An 18612-nucleotide genomic window follows, 5' to 3' on the forward strand; every position below is an offset into this window, starting at 1 on the left:
GAACTGAACTGAACTGAACTGAAAACTAGAACTGAACTAGAACTGAACTAGAACTGAACTAGAACTGAACTAGAACTGAACTAGAACTGAACTAGAACTGAACTAGAACTGAACTAGAACTGAACTAGAACTGAACTAGAACTGAACTAGAACTGAACTAGAACTGAACTAGAACTGAACTAGAACTGAACTAGAACTGAACTAGAACTGAACTAGAACTGAACTAGAACTGAACTAGAACTGAACTAGAACTGAACTAGAACTGAACTAGAACTGAACTAGAACTGAACTAGAAACTGAACTAGAACTGAACTAGAACTGAACTAGAACTGAACAAGAACTGAACTAGAATGAACTAGAACTGAACTAGAACTGAACTAGAACTGAACTAGAACTGAACTAGAACTGAACTAGAACTGAACTAGAACTGAACTAGAACTGAACTAGAACTGAACTAGAACTGAACTAGAACTGAACTAGAACTGAACTAGAACTGAACTAGAACTGAACTAGAACTGAACTAGAACTGAACTAGAACTGAACTAGAACTGAACTAGAACTGAACTAGAACTGAACTAGAACTGAACTAGAACTGAACTAGAACTGAACTAGAACTGAACTAGAACTGAACTAGAACTGAACTAGAACTGAACTAGAACTGAACTAGAACTGAACTAGAACTGAACTAGAACTGAACTAGAACTGAACTAGAACTGAACTAGAACTGAACTAGAACTGAACTAGAACTGAACTAGAACTGAACTAGAACTGAACTAGAACTGAACTAGAACTGAACTAGAACTGAACTAGAACTGAACTAGAACTGAACTAGAACTGAACTAGAACTGAACTAGAACTGAACTAGAACTGAACTAGAACTGAACTAGAACTGAACTAGAACTGAACTAGAACTGAACTAGAACTGAACTAGAACTGAACTAGAACTGAACTAGAACTGAACTAGAACTGAACTAGAACTGAACTAGAACTGAACTAGAACTGAACTGAACTGAACTAGAACTGAACTAGAACTGAACTAGAACTGAACTAGAACTGAACCAGAACTGAACTAGAACTGAACTAGAACTGAACTAGAACTGAACCAGAACTGAACTAGAACTGAACTAGAACTGAACTAGAACTGAACTAGAACTGAACTAGAACTGAACTAGAACTGAACTAGAACTGAACTAGAACTGAACTAGAACTGAACTAGAATTGAACTAGAACTGAACTAGAACTGAACTAGAACTGAACTAGAACTGAACTAGAACTGAACTAGAACTGAACTAGAACTGAACTAGAACTGAACTAGAACTGAACTAGAACTGAACTAGAACTGAACTAGAACTGAACTAGAACTGAACTAGAACTGAACTAGAACTGAACTAGAACTGAACTAGAACTGAACTAGAACTGAACTAGAACTGAACTAGAACTGAACTAGAACTGAACTAGAACTGAACTAGAACTGAACTAGAACTGAACTAGAAACTGAACTAGAACTAAACTGAACTGAACTAGAACTGAACTAGAACTGAACTAGAACTGAACTAGAACTGAACTAGAACTGAACTAGAACTGAACTAGAACTGAACTAGAACTGAACTAGAACTGAACTAGACTGAACTAGAACTGAACTAGAACTGAACTAGAACTGAACTAAAACTGAACTAGAACTGAACTAGAACTGAACTAGAACTGAACTAGAACTGAACTAGAACTGAACTAGAACTGAACTAGAACTGAACTAGAACTGAACTAGAACTGAACTAGAACTGAACTAGAACTGAACTAGAACTGAACTAGAACTGAACTAGAACTGAACTAGAACTGAACTAGAACTAAACTTGAACTGAACTAGAACTGAACTAGAACTGAACTAGAACTAAACTAGAACTGAACTAGAACTGAACTAGAACTGAACTAGAACTGAACTAGAACTGAACTAGAACTGAACTAGAACTGAACTAGAACTGAACTAGAACTGAACTAGAACTGAACTAGAACTGAACTAGAACTGAACTAGAACTGAACTAGAACTGAACTAGAACTGAACTAGAACTGAACTAGAACTTATATAGAATTAAACAGTAAAATGGATTTAAATTCTTCTATAATTCCTAATAGGACATAGTTGGGCTGAAAATGGAGAAATAAACTGGCTTAAACTTAAAAAAGTTGAAAGCTTATGGGCTAGTCTGGGGAGTAGTGCATGGGTTAGACCATGGGGTAGTCTATTGAATAGAAGACAATTTTAGTTAAATTCTCAAAACAACAATAATCTCTAAAAAAATTTTAGCACTTGGAAAAGTCTAAGTTCGCCTGTAGCATTAGAAAATCTAACGGAATTAAATATTAATCTAGCAATTATAAAGCAAAATTATGTAACAAGCAAAATCTATAAAAAATCTATAAGCTTTTAAATGTCTTTAATTTTTTGTGTTTTTTTTTTTTTTTTTTTTTTTTAAATTTAACGTAACAAAGTACAAAGATTTTGTGTGTTTATATAATAATAAAATAAAAAACAATTAGCAATTATTAGTATAATTCGCACACAGCCAAAAGAAAAATTGTAAAATATTGTATAATTAAATGTATGTATTTTACAATTTTAAAATAATTAAAAACAATATGGTTGTAGTTTCAATGTAACAAATAAATGTTTTCAAAAATATATTTATAAAATAAAATACAATATAATTTGTGTTTATTTATGTCTCAATTTTGAAATTAAATATTTTTTATTAATTAATTTATTTACTTTCTGTTTCTTCCTATTTTTTTAAAAACTATTTTCACAAATTTAGGAAAAGCTTGGCGATATTTGTTTCTCATTACGTTATGTACCGACCGCTGGCAAATTAACCGTTGTCATATTGGAAGCTAAAAACTTGAAAAAGATGGACGTTGGTGGATTGTCTGGTAATAAAATTGGAAACCGAAATATTGTGAAATTTCTTTATATACTATAATTTTTTTGCAATGTTTTGTGTTGTCAATAATAAGTAAATAATTGTTTGGTTTCATTTTATATTTAATTATTTATTAATTTATGGTAAATGTTTCAATTTATTTACTCTGATAAATGTCGTATTTTTGTTATTTATTTAATTTTTTTTATGATTAATTTGTATATAATTTATTATATCCAATATTATTTTGAAACGCGATCGGTTCGTTTCATGTGTAATTAATTAATTAATTTCAGTATCGCTATAGACATTTTCATCTTAGTATGCGTTTTCGTTTAGAAACACTTAATCGTAAAATTCATTTAATTAGAATTTTTAAATTTCTACTAATCAGGTTTAACTATATATGTGTCCTCAATGAGACACCTAGAAGTGACTTCTTAAAGACAACTAACAGTACTATATTTCGCTCTTCGGTACTTCGTTGCTATGTGTTAAATTGATGTACACACGATCGTAAATAACAACGAGTGATCGCGTGAGCATCAATTAGTAATATATCTAAAAATATTTCATATCGCAGTAATCGGTTGGAAGTACCTTCCATCCATTAAAGCGATCAAATTGTTCGATCATTTAATAGCCGAGACATTACTATTTTGATTTTCCGTCGGGAAGAACTATTTCTAGTTAAAAACGCCTCTTTGAGACACTTTAAAGACAACCAACAGTTCAATCTTTCTCTCTTCGTTCCTTTTTGATGTTTAATTATGTATTCAATAGATCTACAAGCGATAGTTAATGATCACCCATTAAGGCGATCAAATTGTTCTCAAAATTTAATAGCCAAGATATTATTATACTGATCTTCTGTCGGGAGAACAGTTTCTAGTGAAAGCGTTCTCTATGAGACACTTCGAAATGACTGCTAAAAGTCTCCAAAACGTTTTCAAAATGTGTTTAATCTTCCAACTGTCATCCAGAAGTGACTTAAACGTAAACATGTGCCGAAGCAATGTACTTTGTTTTTGTAATATTTTTACTCTCTTCTTACTATCATCTAGAATTGGATTGAAAGTATGCTTCCAAATAATAACAATAATAAGAGACTGTCTAAATGTCATTAAGACGTCTCTTATACGTACACAATAAGATGATGCAAATCTGAAATGAATGTATATTGTTTTTGTAAAATGTATAGTCTCTACTAACTATCATCCAGAAGTGAATTGAAAGTATACTTCCTTCGGAATTTTGAAAATTGTATATTAATCTTTAAATTGTCATACAGAAGTGACTTAAAAGTATACTTCTACACAGAGGGAAAAGGAAATGTATATATACTTTGACAACGGATGTTATTGAAATGTATGTTTATACTTTGACAACGGATGTTATTGAAAAATTATAAACAGTTTGGTGTCAATTTGGTACCAGGCGTGTATATTACTTTTTCCCTCTGTGTAGAAGATCAAAATTATTTGAAAAGTTTTATGTTATTGGAAAATGTGTACTCTGCACTCTCAATCCCTATTATAAGGGCTAAGAAGTGGCGGTTGCCAGAAGTCGCTATAGTTTTGTCCAACTGCAGTTTAAACAGCTTTTTAATTATAATTAGGTTAACATTGCAACAATTCGTTGTCGAAATCTAAATTTTATACACATCAGTTGTCTAAATGTTAACAAACGTGGTAAGTTCACTATTGGCAACGGATTGTTTGTCAATAGTCAGCGTTGGCGTACGTATGTATATACTTTGACAAGGGATGTTATTGAAAAATTATAAATAGTTTGGTGTCAATTGGTACCAGGCGTGTATATTACTTATTCCATGTTGTTGGAAAACGTGCGTTAAGAAGTGGCGGTTGCCAGAAATCGCAATAGTTTTGTCTAACTGCAGTTTAAACAGCTTTTTAATAATAATTAAAAAACGATTAAAACAATAATATTGGGTATTTTATTAAAAACAGCTTTACATCTATTATGGCTTTTCTTTATAACTTCTGTATTTTTATGCTAAAAAAATTATACTTTTTTTAACTTAAATTTTATTTTAATTTATATCTCTTAAAAAATTTTTCTTTAAATACAAAAAAAAAACATTTTTGAACCTTAACTTTTATAATATTAATAATTAAAAAAAAATAAAACAAAATAATAAAGCTTTTAAATGATGCTAATGATGATTAAACTTGAATCATACAACAAGCTAATTTATTAAATATCTTTCTTAACTAAAGCCTAAGATTTTTTATACTATTTTTACATAATTTTTCATTAAAACCAAAAAAAATCAAATCAAATGATAGATATTTTTTGAGGGCAACTCTCAAGTGTTATGTGATATATTTTTTTGTTTCGAAATAAACAACAATTTCATTTTAAGTTTGAATGTATATAAAATATTTAACATTTTGCTTGCAAATAATACTTTGTAATAGACAAAGTAGCCAGTAGCTTTTTATTGCTTGTTATTTACATTTTCAGTTACAAGTTTTAAATCATTCAGACATTTTCAGTTATTTTATTTAACACATTTTGTCTCTCCCTCCCACACGAGAGTTGCCTCAAAAAATATCGCCCTATAAATAAGTTCTTCTAGGCTTTTACAAACAAAACAATCAAACGAAAAAAAAGGAAATAATTGCAACAAATATTTTTAATATATTTGTTATGAAATGAAAATAAAAAAAACTTATATTCCCGTTTAAATATTTTGGTTTAAAGTGTGATTTTTATTTTTTATAGTTTTTTTTGTACTCCTTAATTTGAGTTATAAAATTTACTATTATTACTATCCATATAATCGAAAAAAAAATATATAAAAAAAAGTTCAATGTTTATATTTTAAACGTATTTAACTTACAAGAAAAAAATTATTATATAAAAATAACCAATTTGTTTAAAAAAGAAAAAAAAATAAGTGTTACAAGAAAAGATATGAAAAAAATATGGAGAATTTTATTATTTATTATTCTTCTTTCTTTTTTATTTATTTCTATTTTCTTTTATAGATCCATATGTGAAAATTGCCATTATGCAAAATGGAAAACGTTTGAAAAAGAAGAAGACAAGTATCAAAAAATGCACCCTCAACCCCTATTATAATGAGTCGTTCTCATTTGAAGTACCATTTGAACAAATACAAGTATGCGAGAATGTATTATACTATCCTATTTACCAAAAAAAAATACAAAAACAAAAAAGAATAATACTATCTACTACTACTACTAACCTACAAACTACTATTACTAGCAACGACACTACTACTACTACGCCCTTTTACTTTTGTTACGTTAACGTTATTACTACTAACTACTACTTTTTACTACTTACTAAAGACTTTTTCAATCCCCCCCTCTTTTTTTACACACAATTTGTTATTGTTGTCTTTGTTTAGACTCCAGTGTTTTTTTATATATCTTTATATATATATTATTATCTGACCGACTTTTCTATGTACTCTTATCCAATATAAAATATATAATTTTTGAATGTGGAAGTTGAGACTTAATAATCTATTCAAGAAACCTATTTTTATCATTGATCCACAAGACAAATTCAAATTCCTTTAATTGATGTTTAAATGTTGTGTTTTATCAATGAAATTATGAAAAAAAATATGAATATTTTATTTGTATATGTATTTGTTTATAATTGTTTATATTTTGTTTAAATATTTCAGTAATGTGTGTTGAATTAAGCCAAATGTAATTTTTTAAGAAAGATTTTATGATAAATTATGAGTCTTAAAGCATGTTTAAGATCTTTAAACGTCAATTATTTAGAACTAGAAAATTTTGTGCAACCGATAGGCTTCTGACTAAGTACCTCGATCTCTTCAACAGTTTGCATAGGCTCTTTAAATGAACAATTAGTATTTTGCCAGCAGTTTATCTATTATTAAAAAAAGTTGAGATGAACTTCATTGAGCAGTTTTCAATAAACAGTTTTTCGTGGAAGGGTCCCCTAAAGGACACTTCGAAGTGTCTACCTAAAGACACCCAACAGTCTTCTAAATATTTAAATCTTCCAACTGTCTTCCAGAAGTTACTAAGTTATAGATAACAAGATGGTTAGGATAGCCGAAATATTATTATTCTGATCTTTCGTCGGGAGAATATTATAGTGGTACCCAGTCGGAAGTATCTTCCATCCGATAAGGCGATCAAATTGATCGTACATTTAATAGTCGAAATACTATTATTCTGATCTTCTGTCGGGAGAACTATTTTTAGTGGAATAGTCCTCTATGAGTGAAGTGACTGCTTAAATACACCCAATAGTTTCCTAAATACAGTAGTTTTTCGATTTAACGAACCTATATGTTGTCAGGCCTGTTCGTTAAATCGAAAAGTTCGTTATATGCAGTACTAACTCGAAAGTGTCTTTTGGGTACATAAATAATTAAAATTACATAAAATCTAATTTATAAAAATATGTTCCAGGAAATATAATTTCTTTAGACAATATTTTATAAGAATTTTATGAAAAACTAGCAATTTATATCACAATGTAAAAACAATAAAGAAATTTGAAAAAACTCAGTTTATTTCGTATAACTAATCTACGTTCTGGAAAAGCACTCGGACGACATAATTCTTAAAGAAGTTTAAACCCAATGGCTGGAATTGCGATGAATCTGAACCTGGCCTCAGAATTCCTTAGGAAATAGATTAATGTAAAGTTATTAAAGCGTTTCATTGTTTCACAGTTTCATCGTTTTCATTCTTTGAGATATCTGATTCCAAAGTTTTTTGAAATATTTTTCCTTTATTTCACAGCTATTCCTGTAAATATCCTTTTTCCAAAAGAAAAACTATTTATATTGTTTATTCTATAACATATCGTTTCCAATTCTTAGAATTGGAAAAAATTATGGTCACAGTGAGGACTTGTTAGTTTGGCGAAAAATAAAAGCGAAATGTTAAGGTATACGATTGGCTAAGTCTTTATTTTGAACACCAATTTCTATGATTTCAAATTCTGAGGCCAAATTCGGGTTGAGCACGAGCTTCTAGAAAAGTATACTTTGGCCTCTCTAAACATTTTTTGTTTCGATTTTCTAATTCGATCGACATTAGTTTTTGCGACATTAAGGATTGTGGATTTGATTATCTCATATTTTTGTATAAATCTTTAATAAAAAAATCTCAGATTATCTAGAATATTCATTTTACTAAATTAGAAAAAATCAACTCTCGAAATCCATATTCGAAAGCAATGGAAAAGTAATAACGTCGATGCTTTTCTGACATGATTTTTAGTTATTTTTGTTAATTTAACTCTAATTTAAATTATTTTATTTATATTTGTTCGTTAAACTGAGTACAAAACATATTTTTTGTTCGTTATGTAAGGTACTCAATGTAAAAATATTGATAGTTCGCTAAAGGCGATGTTCGTAGAAACGAATGTTCGTTAAATCGGAAAACTACTGTATATACAATCTTCCAACTATCATCCAGAAGTTACTAAGTTGTATACAACAAAATGATTAAAATAACCGAAATATTATTATTCTGATCTTCTGCTAATATACAGTAGTTTTCTAAATACTTACTATCTTCCAACTATCATCCAGAAGTTAAAAAGTTGTACACAACAAAATGATTAAAATAAACGAAATATTGTTATTCTGATCTTCCATCGGGAGAAATATTTCTCGAGGAACTGTCTTATAAAAGGCCACTCGAGGTGACTGCTAATATACACCCAATAGCTTTCTAAATATGTACTATCTTTCAACTGTCATTCAGAAGTGACTAAATTGTACACAACAAGATGATGAAAATTCGAAAGTGACTTAAATGTTACAACAGATGGATAGAAATTGGGAAGAAATATCATATCTTTTTACTACCATCCATAAGTGACTCAATGAACCCTATGGGTTAGAAAATATAACAATGATATGCCAGGGAGGGATCGTCTGTCTAACATCAACTTAATGTCTCTGTGCAAAGAATTCAGTTGCAACAAAAACAGTTCTATTAAAAGTAATATCTCCAAAAGGGTGGAAACAGGTGGAATAACCTTGACACATACAGAGTGGTCACGGTAATGTGGAACTTTTTCGATAAAAAGCTCACTAAAACATAATAGTCGGGGTATATCCAATCAGGAGTAAACCCAAGCAAGACGGAACTGGTACTATTCAGAACAAAGACCAAGATTCCAAGCTTCAACATGCCATATCTGCTTGCATCGCTGCGAACTCATTCGGAAGTTGGAAATCAAGAACATATGGACACGCTAAGACTTTAAGCCAATTACCTCCAATCTTGAACCAACCGTCCGACTATATTACCCCACACACGGATTTTGATAGAGATTTCCAAGTCAGAGTTCCTTTCAGGAGCCGAGCGAATATACCGCCAGAATCTTTACATATGTTTCTAAAATGACATATGGTGCTAGTTCTGGTGTCTTCTGTGAAAATATTGTGGCCCTCCTTCAATGAGCAACGCACGAGACACCTTATAAACCGAAGTAGACGCGATATAACGAGGATACTGTGTGCTAGGCAGACATGCAAGTCGGCTTGGGCTACCGTTCAATGAACACTGTCGCAGTTGCAAAGACAGGGAAAAGGAAGAAAAGATCTTCCATCTAAATCCCTGCTATATCCATTAAAAAAACAGTTTCCATGGCAGTAACTTCATATCAAACCTTGGTGAGATACCTGAATCTAAGCTTAATGATATTCTGAGATTTCTCACTGCCACAGGCTGGATCCAATACTATGCAATACTACAACTGACGAGTTGAGGGATCCGGTCAAAACGGGGTCTCTTCGACTGTACTTTTCTCTTCGCGCGCAGTGAACTACCAGCCATATCCAAACATATCAAATGTTCTTCCACCTTATTTTTTAATGCCCTTACCTAGTCACCAATAAAAATTGATTTCTTTATAGCTACACTATATCCAACCTTGTTGAATTATCTAGGTATAGACTTAAAGGCATCTCACAGCTACAGGTTGGATCTAATACTAATATACATAGTAATGTTAAATATCAAATGCTATCTTCAGATTCTTTCTTCAAAAGGGTAGAAATAGGTGGAATAATATTTACCTATGTAAAGTAGCAAAGTTAATTTGGAACTAAATTCGAAAAGCATTTGATCGAAAAGCATATTATGTAGACTAACAGATCTACTATGGAATAGTGTCTTCAATCTATACAACCAAAAAATCAGAATGATTTCGCTAGGTCTTTTGTTGTTGTAAAATCTGTACCCAAAACTAACTATCACCTAGAAATAATTAAGAAGTTGATTCTGGAAAAATCCGTAACTTTTTTACTTCCATTCATTTCATCAACTTGAAACAAACTTGAATTTTAAAAAAGAAATTACTTTTTTATGGTTTTTATAAAAAAAAATCTTCTACACAAACATTTGGTAATATTTTCAACACACAATACTACTTTTAATGAATTCCGTTTTAATTTCGTTTGATAACAATATGAAATACTGTAAATTTGTGTAAACAACTATTCAGTTTTAAATGTTTTAATTTAATTATAACAATTACACGTTGTGTTTTTTTGTGTTTGAATAAAACAAATTATTAAAGTAGTTACAAACAAAATATTGATTGATGTGCTTTTATGTTTAACAAACTTTTGTGTTTATTATTTGCAAAATTTTCATTAAAAAAAAAAAAAGAAAAACAATTGAATAAAGCAAAGGTTTTTTTTATGATTTATATAAATATACTTCAAAACTTAGTTTGCAGTTACAAAAAAAAAAACAAAATTTAAAAATTACAAAAATAGTATAAAATACAATTTAAACCTGCCCCCGCAATAAATAATTAAAGCATTATTAATATTGTATTGTAGTAAATGAAAAAACACTACACCATTTAGTTTGTACAAACAAAGAAACCAAAAAAAAAAACTAACGAATTCAACAAATTTTGCTTTAAAATGCAACACTATTTTAAGCAACACACTGAATAAAAATTCAACCAACTATTACAAACTCCTTTAACCAACAACAATTACAACAAATAAACACTTAACATGCAATTAACACTCGTTTACTTAGTTTTGAAGTTACTCAAAAAAAAAGAAACCAAAAAAAAACACAAATTTAACAAAGAGTAATAAAATACTTCAGAAATAATTTAACGAGCAAATTAGTAAGAACTTTTTTGGTCTTTTGGACCAGGAAAGCTTGCTACAGCGTCTTCAAATTAACAAGCCCTAGGGTTCGTTGTTTTGACACTGTCTTCTGATTTGATACTTATAAAAAAAAACATGCAACAAAAACAACACCAAATTCCAAAGAAATAAAAATAAAAACGCAAAAGATGAAAAACACAACAATGAAACGTAACACCTTCACCAATATTTGAAACGTTCCGAACCCTGTCAAGTTTGTAAGGAATGGTGATTTTGGAAAAGTCTTTATACTATTATACAGTTACTATATACCTTATATAAATAGTAGGCTTTGAACCTGTTTTAACCTTTTAGGGTATAGAGAAACAAAACAACTTAAATTGAAATTTAGGATTGAATATTATACATTTTCGTTTACCAGTATTTAATGAACATTATTCTTTTCTTCGCCCCTCCCCCTCTCACAATCCGCCAAAAAATCCGTTATAAGTTAAAAACTAAAATTCATTATTAATTAAAATATTTTTCAAAAACTTTTAAAAAAAAAGAAGTTAAAGAAAATTGTTCATTTTATTGAAAAAAAATCTATCTCTATCTCGCTCAAAAATACATCAAATTTATTACTCCTTAACAATTCAAAACATACACACTCAACTCAGCTCATATGTTTCCTTATAAACACTTCAAATCCAAACTTATAAACACTATATAAACCTTATAAATCTCATAAGTTGTCAAAACAAAACACAATTTGTATAATCTGCATGTTAAAGTTAATCTTTCCAAATTTTATAACACTTCACTGCTAAAACCTAACACTTGCCACCTTATACATATACACCGTTTTAATTCAAGATTCATATTGTCTAGAAAATTAATAAAAAAAATTACCAATCCCCACTAATCATTACTCTAAATTATACTCACTTTCACTTAGAGTAAATATTTATTTAATAATTTATCTATTTAATAATAAATACCAATCAACATTATATATAATTATGTAAATGTATGCGGCTGTATTTAAGAAACGCCCTTAAGTAGTTGATTAGCTTTTATTTTTCTTACAACATTTTCTTTTAATTTTGATTTTCTTTTACACAGTTTTTTTTTAAATTTCATGCAATTTTTAAGTTATTATTTTGAGTGAAATCAAGTGTTAAAATTGTAAGTGATACAAGTAAGTTGTGAAGACGTAAGATCTTATTCGTCCGTCCTGATATTCTAAAGAGCCCTTTACACGATCACACTTTACGTACGAAAAGTTTAATGAAAAAGTAAAATGAAATTCTATGGCAAAACAGAGAATAAACGATTGGTATAAAACAATAACAAAGTAAGTTGAAAACAGCTGTTTCACTTTTTTGTATATGTTTACATAAAAATACATCCCTAATCTAAAGCGATTTGCTTGTTTTTTGAATCATTTCAAAAAATGAAGAAAGCCATACGACTGTCAGATTTTCCATCCGTATTTTCTCTCAATGTGTGATGGTTTCATTGCATATTGTGTTTAGACGATCCCATCCGTACTCTTCTAGACAAAATTTTGACAAATCATGTCAAAAGGTAAAGGATGGCTTAAGGAGTTATCGAGCTCGGAAGACATGTTAACATAAAATTAATACAAATGTCGGGAAATATGGCAAGTACTGCTTTTATAAAACATTTTTTATTGTGAATTATCGAAATTAAAGAAATTACATAAGAAGTTCCTTAATGCTAAGCTCGGTCACCACTTTTATACAGCTACGTTAACTTTCCTAAATCGGGCTTAATATTTCACAATCTTCGTCTAATATAGCTTTCTCTACATAGAAATCAATGTATATTCATGTTACGGGAGTTAGTAAAGGGTCTTTAAATCAAAATTCGGGGTAACACCTGATTATAAATAAAGATCTTCAATACAACTCTGGTTCGTTTAACCAACATCAAAATACAGGGTAAACTCTGACATTAAGGCCGAAAATTCGATTTCTAATAGTGTTCATGTTTGCAAAGGTCAATCTATTGAGAATTGTATCTTAGTATAGATAACGTTATTAACATAATCCTATAACTTAAGTATAAACGCAAGAAACACTAATAACATGAACATTCTATCCGAACAATTTCTCTTTAAGATCTTCAATACTGAGCCGATATAACACTGGCGTTCAATCCATCCAATTATGTATAAACGCAAGAACCTCTAATAACATGAACATTCTATCCGAACAATTTCTCTTTAAGATCTTCAATACTGAGCCGACATAACACTGGCGTTCAGTCCATCCAATTATGTCCAAAAATATTATTTCAGCATGGCACAAAACAATTTTCGTACATAGCAACGAAATACCATGAACAAGCACTATCTAATTTCTGACCTTCGTTGTCCCATTGCGTGTCTTCCGGGGTGGAAAACATAACTTCCGTTTACGAACACGCAGATAGAAGTGGTATCTGTTAACTTCTTCGGCAAAAGCACCGAATTTCCCTTAATTTGGGTCCAACATTCATCCCTGCTGGTACCGTTTTCCGTTTACATCCACACATATAGAAGGGCCTCTGCTGATTCGGCAATAAAAACGTAATCGGTAGACCATAGTACGAGTCCACAATGTGTTTTCACAGTATTCAACCCTACATACCTCTTATTAATCGGACACATTCATATACATACGTAAAAAACACTCGACTTACTCATTCTAGATATACGGCTGAGGTATGTAGGTCCGATTACCTCTAGATTCTTTCGATATATTATGATTTTGAAAACTACTCATTTATCTCTATAGTCACTCCTCTGATTGGTATCTGTTGTCTTTTTCGGCAACAGCAACGAACTTAAACCAAAATTATGTTTACACCCCGAATAAACCTCTCCAATAAAATTCCAAAACATTGACCTGCTGATACCGTTTCCCTTGGTATCACATAAGTTAGGTTCTATGTTTCAACCACAAGACTAATGATTCCAAGGAATGCGAAGGAGTGAAATGATAGGTGGAGTGAAATTTTTATAGTCCCGGTTATTAACTCGGGATTGCAATAACACCATAATGGGGGAAGATTCTTCTTAAGTGTAAGTCACTTGACTCCTTTAGTAACCCCACATTACATCAATTACAATGGTTAAATTGATAGTGCATTATATGAAGCAATGGTCTACTTTCTACATTACTTGAGAATAGTAAAATGGCGATTGAGTTGGGTTCACTAAAATGCTTCGCTCTGCATGACAAAGAGTACATTCGTGATAAATGAGTCAACCAGTTGGTTAAACCTTAGTGGACAGTAATGTCTTGTCTAATATCTGGGCATTTCGCAAAATCTCGTGGTTTAATCACAACATATCCGAACGCTCTTTCCGAATAACGTGATTGGTCTTACTGTCTCCTTATTCCAACTAATGAGTTCTTCCTATATCGTATCATCTCAGAATGTTAAGTGTTGAATCTTTGCCCTCTTGGCACGATACCCAGCACAATCGGTTTTCATTCAGTTCCTTCAGAAATAACCTCAAGTCCATCTTAAATACACACAATAAAATGACAAGTAAACAGCTTTGTAAATTCTCTTGTGTAGTGTTTTCATTGATCTGGGAACGATATCATAAGTTTTTGCTAGTCAATCTATTAAGATGTTCTATTTTTCATCTTAATACATATTTTCTGGATATGTTCAGATATATATGTATATCCTTTTCCTTCCCACAACTTAGAAAGGGATCTGATTATATACTCTTCTCCGCAAGAGATCTCCACGGAATAAAATTTTTCTAATTTAGGGATTTACTAAAATCGTTGCTATAAGGGCTATATTGGGAGAATTGACAGTCCGATGAGTTCTTTATAACCCAGGCGAATGATAATATTGTTGAAAACTATATCACTTTTAAAACACTTGATATTTCTCATTACACATTTCAATTTTATTTTAGTTTTTATATAAACCAATATATTTTAATTTTATTAAGTGTTATTATATAAAAAAACTTGGCACCAAATCCCGAGTATGTATGTACATAAATATATATTTATTTACCTCTATATATATTTATTTTTTTAAACACCACAGAGGAATTAGAAAAACTTAACCTTCAATAAATAACTTTATATATAAATGTAACTATATTCAACAGACAACTCTTCAATATATATATAAAACCAGAACCACTACAACACTCTTAAACCAGTGAAATAAACGTTCAACAGAAATCAAATCTACAACAGAAATATATAAAAAAAAAATACTGATTTATATTATTTTGCTAAACTAATCCATAAACTTTGATAACTAACATTTTGCTCTGTATATTTAATTTTTTACAAAAAGAAAATCTGTTTGGTTATCACTGTCGTGGATTATGATCGTATCGGTACTTCTGAGCCCATAGGACGTTGTATACTTGGCTGTATGGCTACCGGCACTGAATTGCGACATTGGTCCGATATGTTGGCCTCACCACGACGACCTATTGCACAGTGGCATACTCTGAAAGATCCCGAGGAAACCGATGAAATTCTTAAAAATATGAAGTAAGAAGTTTTAAATAAACTAAACTAACAACAACAACAAGAACAACAACAGCAAAAACAAACCACACAAATATTCATGGGAAATGCAAAAAAAAAAAAACAAAGTGGAGCTGAGTAGAGAGAATAAATGAGAAAAAAAATTGATTGATATCATTACTTAAAAAGAGTTAATTATAAAAAAGTAAGCAAGATTACATTAAAGACAACAAGAGAAAAGGTTTGTTATTTCACAAATTTTATACGCATAATAATATATATATATATCAACATTTACACATACATACATACATACATACATACATAAATAAACAACTTACTTTCTTACAATTTAAGGATATCAATCAATTTATTTTTTCATTTCGTTTGTCTCGTTCGTTTCACGACAAAATGTTCAATACAACAAAACAGCAAACTATATAAATCACACATCAAAACCGTCATCAATAAACAACAACAAGAACAAGAACAACAAAACAAAAGAAACAACAAATAGTACCAGCATCTTATAGTAGTTATAATTATTAATAACAAAATTAAATTTAAATAAAATATACATTATTTACATAGTCTATGTTACTCATACGTACATACATTTAGCATTACATGACAAAAAACATAAAAAAGTTTAAAAAAAAAGATGGCCACCCTTCATTAAAAAAAAAAATAATTAAAACAAAATAACGAAATACAATCAAATATACAAGATACTACAACATACAACAGAAATTATATAAAAAAAATAAAAGAAGAAGAAGAAACTGTAAAATATTTGTACTTATCTATGAGTATTCCAAAAAAACAAAAAAATAAGTTTGAATATTTTCCAGCCAAGCCGCCAGAATTTACTACATTCACTTTATAATTTGAAAATTTTCTTTTTTTATTTTTTTGAAAAAATATATATATAAAAAACCAAACAAATTTCAAAAGACAATATAATATTTTCAGTATACTTTTCATTGAAATATTATTAGCAAAAAAAAATAAAATAAAACTTGTCTTAAACGTAAAGTAAAATTTAAAAAAAATATTAACAGCTTTTCCTTTACAGATCTCTCTATATAATTATAAAAGAAAAGACAAAAAAACTATTTTAAACAAAATTTAAATTAATATTGATTATCTATATTGAAAACCAATTTCAAAGTTGTTAAATTTTAGTCAAAACAATATAAAAAATAAATTAAAAAAAAAAAACAAAAAACTAACCTTAAACTTTAAAACCATCACAAGAAAAAAAAACAAAAATGTCTAGAAAAAAAACTATATAAAAATGTTAAATATTATTAAAAATTTTTTAATTTCAATTTGATTTTGTAAATTTTTTTGTTTGTGTTGTTTTTGTAATTGTAAATTTATAGAAGATCAAGAGTTTAAGCTACAAATGATTGAGTCTTATAACACTGTACGACAAAAAGAGAAAAAATTCATTAGACACTAACCGTTTGATATCAATCTGAAACTATAATATTAAAGGAGAAAAACTGTGTTTTCAGGTTTCCATTTCCTGATCCTGTGTCCTTTTTAAAGGAGTTCAAAGTTCGTATTTGTATTATTATACAATACACCACTATAGTGGGGAGGGTATTATGAGTTTGTGCTGATGTTTGTATGACCCAAAAACATTGGTCCTACACTCACATTAAGGTGTACCAATCGGCTCAGAATCACTTTCTGGGTCGTCCTACCGTATGTCCGTCTGTGTGTCCATGTAAACCTTGTGCGCACTCTACAGGTGCCTTAAAAAAGTGTTTTAGCGGATCTCAGCATAAATAAGTCTCCTGGACCTGATGGCATACCGGCACTGGTCTTGAAGCAGTGCTCTTCGTCCATTAGCTAATCTTTTCATCATCCTATACCATACCGGGAAATTTCCTACATGCTGGAAGATTGCTAATGTCACGCCAATAACTTCACTCGATTTCAAACTTTCTCAGAGATCGTACTATACGAGTTGTTATAGATGAGATCTCATCAAACGAGTTCAAGATTAATTCAGAGGTACCGCAAGGCTCCGTTCTTTCTCCTACCCTATTTCTTATCTTCATAAATGACCTTCTATGTCAAACTTACAACTCTATCTACTTCCTATTCATTCAATTATAGGCCAAGACCTCTAGAGATTGGGGCAATGAGGTGCAATATGAATAAATCACTAAAACACGACTTGATAAAAATCTCTGAATGGGGTCGTGTTAACAGAGTCGATTTTAACACCCGCAAGACTTAATATTGTTTTTTAACACATAAACGTATCGCAGATAATTTTGGTTCATCTATATTTATGGGTGATGTTAATATTAAGGAATCAGAAACTCTTGATGTTCTGGGCATGAAAATACCCAGTGTCTCGGTTTTTTGAAACGGTGTAAGACATACTTCTCTCCATCTGATCTTCTTACTATTTACACCACTTATATCCGACCGAAAATGGAATACAACTCCCATGTATGGTCCAAAGCTTCGAAGTCTATTTTGGAGCTACTCGACCGCGTACAAGAGAGGGCGAAGGTACTTATCGGTGACAGTAGGGTATCCAACTCTATTGATTCACTGAAGCACCGTCTCAACGTGCGGTGTATTTCACTATTCTATTGATACTACAATGGAATGTGTTCCTCTGAAATTAGGGAACTCGTTTCCTATACCCGTATATTTTTACGCAACACACGACTGTCATCAAGAACATACCCATTTGTGGTCGATTGTTCAATGTACCGCACAACATATTATAGGGAAAATTCATTTTTCAGCCGCTCTGTTCGTATGTGGCACGAACTTCCTGCAGAAGTTTTCCCCGTCACTTTCGATGTAAAAAGGTTTAAATCAAATGTTCACAAACACTACTCCCTCTATACTCCCTCCCTTTCCTAGTTCCAGCACAATGCACTGCATGAGCAGGTCCAAGAAAGTGCTGGTCCAAGAAAAAAAGTCTCCCCTTCAGTAAATGACTTGATGGTCAAAATTCGCTTATAAACAATAATATCACGACAATATTCTGCATAAATAACTGATGTACAAGTAAATCCCTCTG

At 30.5% G+C, this 18612-nt stretch overlaps 1 protein-coding gene across 1 annotated transcript; it reads left to right on the forward strand.

The window, feature by feature from the left end:
• Positions 1–2810: 2810 nt before the first annotated feature.
• LOC119611032 (synaptotagmin 1) lies at positions 2811–15678 on the forward strand (the record flags this gene model as incomplete). The annotated part of the gene is made up of 3 exons (XM_037966490.1): positions 2811–2925; positions 5930–6063; positions 15376–15678. Coding segments are annotated over 3 exons (456 nt in total), but the record flags the coding sequence as incomplete, so codon positions are not given.
• Positions 15679–18612: the final 2934 nt, after the last annotated feature.

This window comes from Lucilia sericata, unplaced genomic scaffold (assembly GCF_015586225.1).
Source record: "Lucilia sericata isolate MDLA Ls3-8-SP2 unplaced genomic scaffold, ASM1558622v1 Contig001342F_arrow, whole genome shotgun sequence".
In the NCBI taxonomy this organism is placed as follows: Eukaryota; Metazoa; Arthropoda; class Insecta; order Diptera; family Calliphoridae; genus Lucilia; species Lucilia sericata.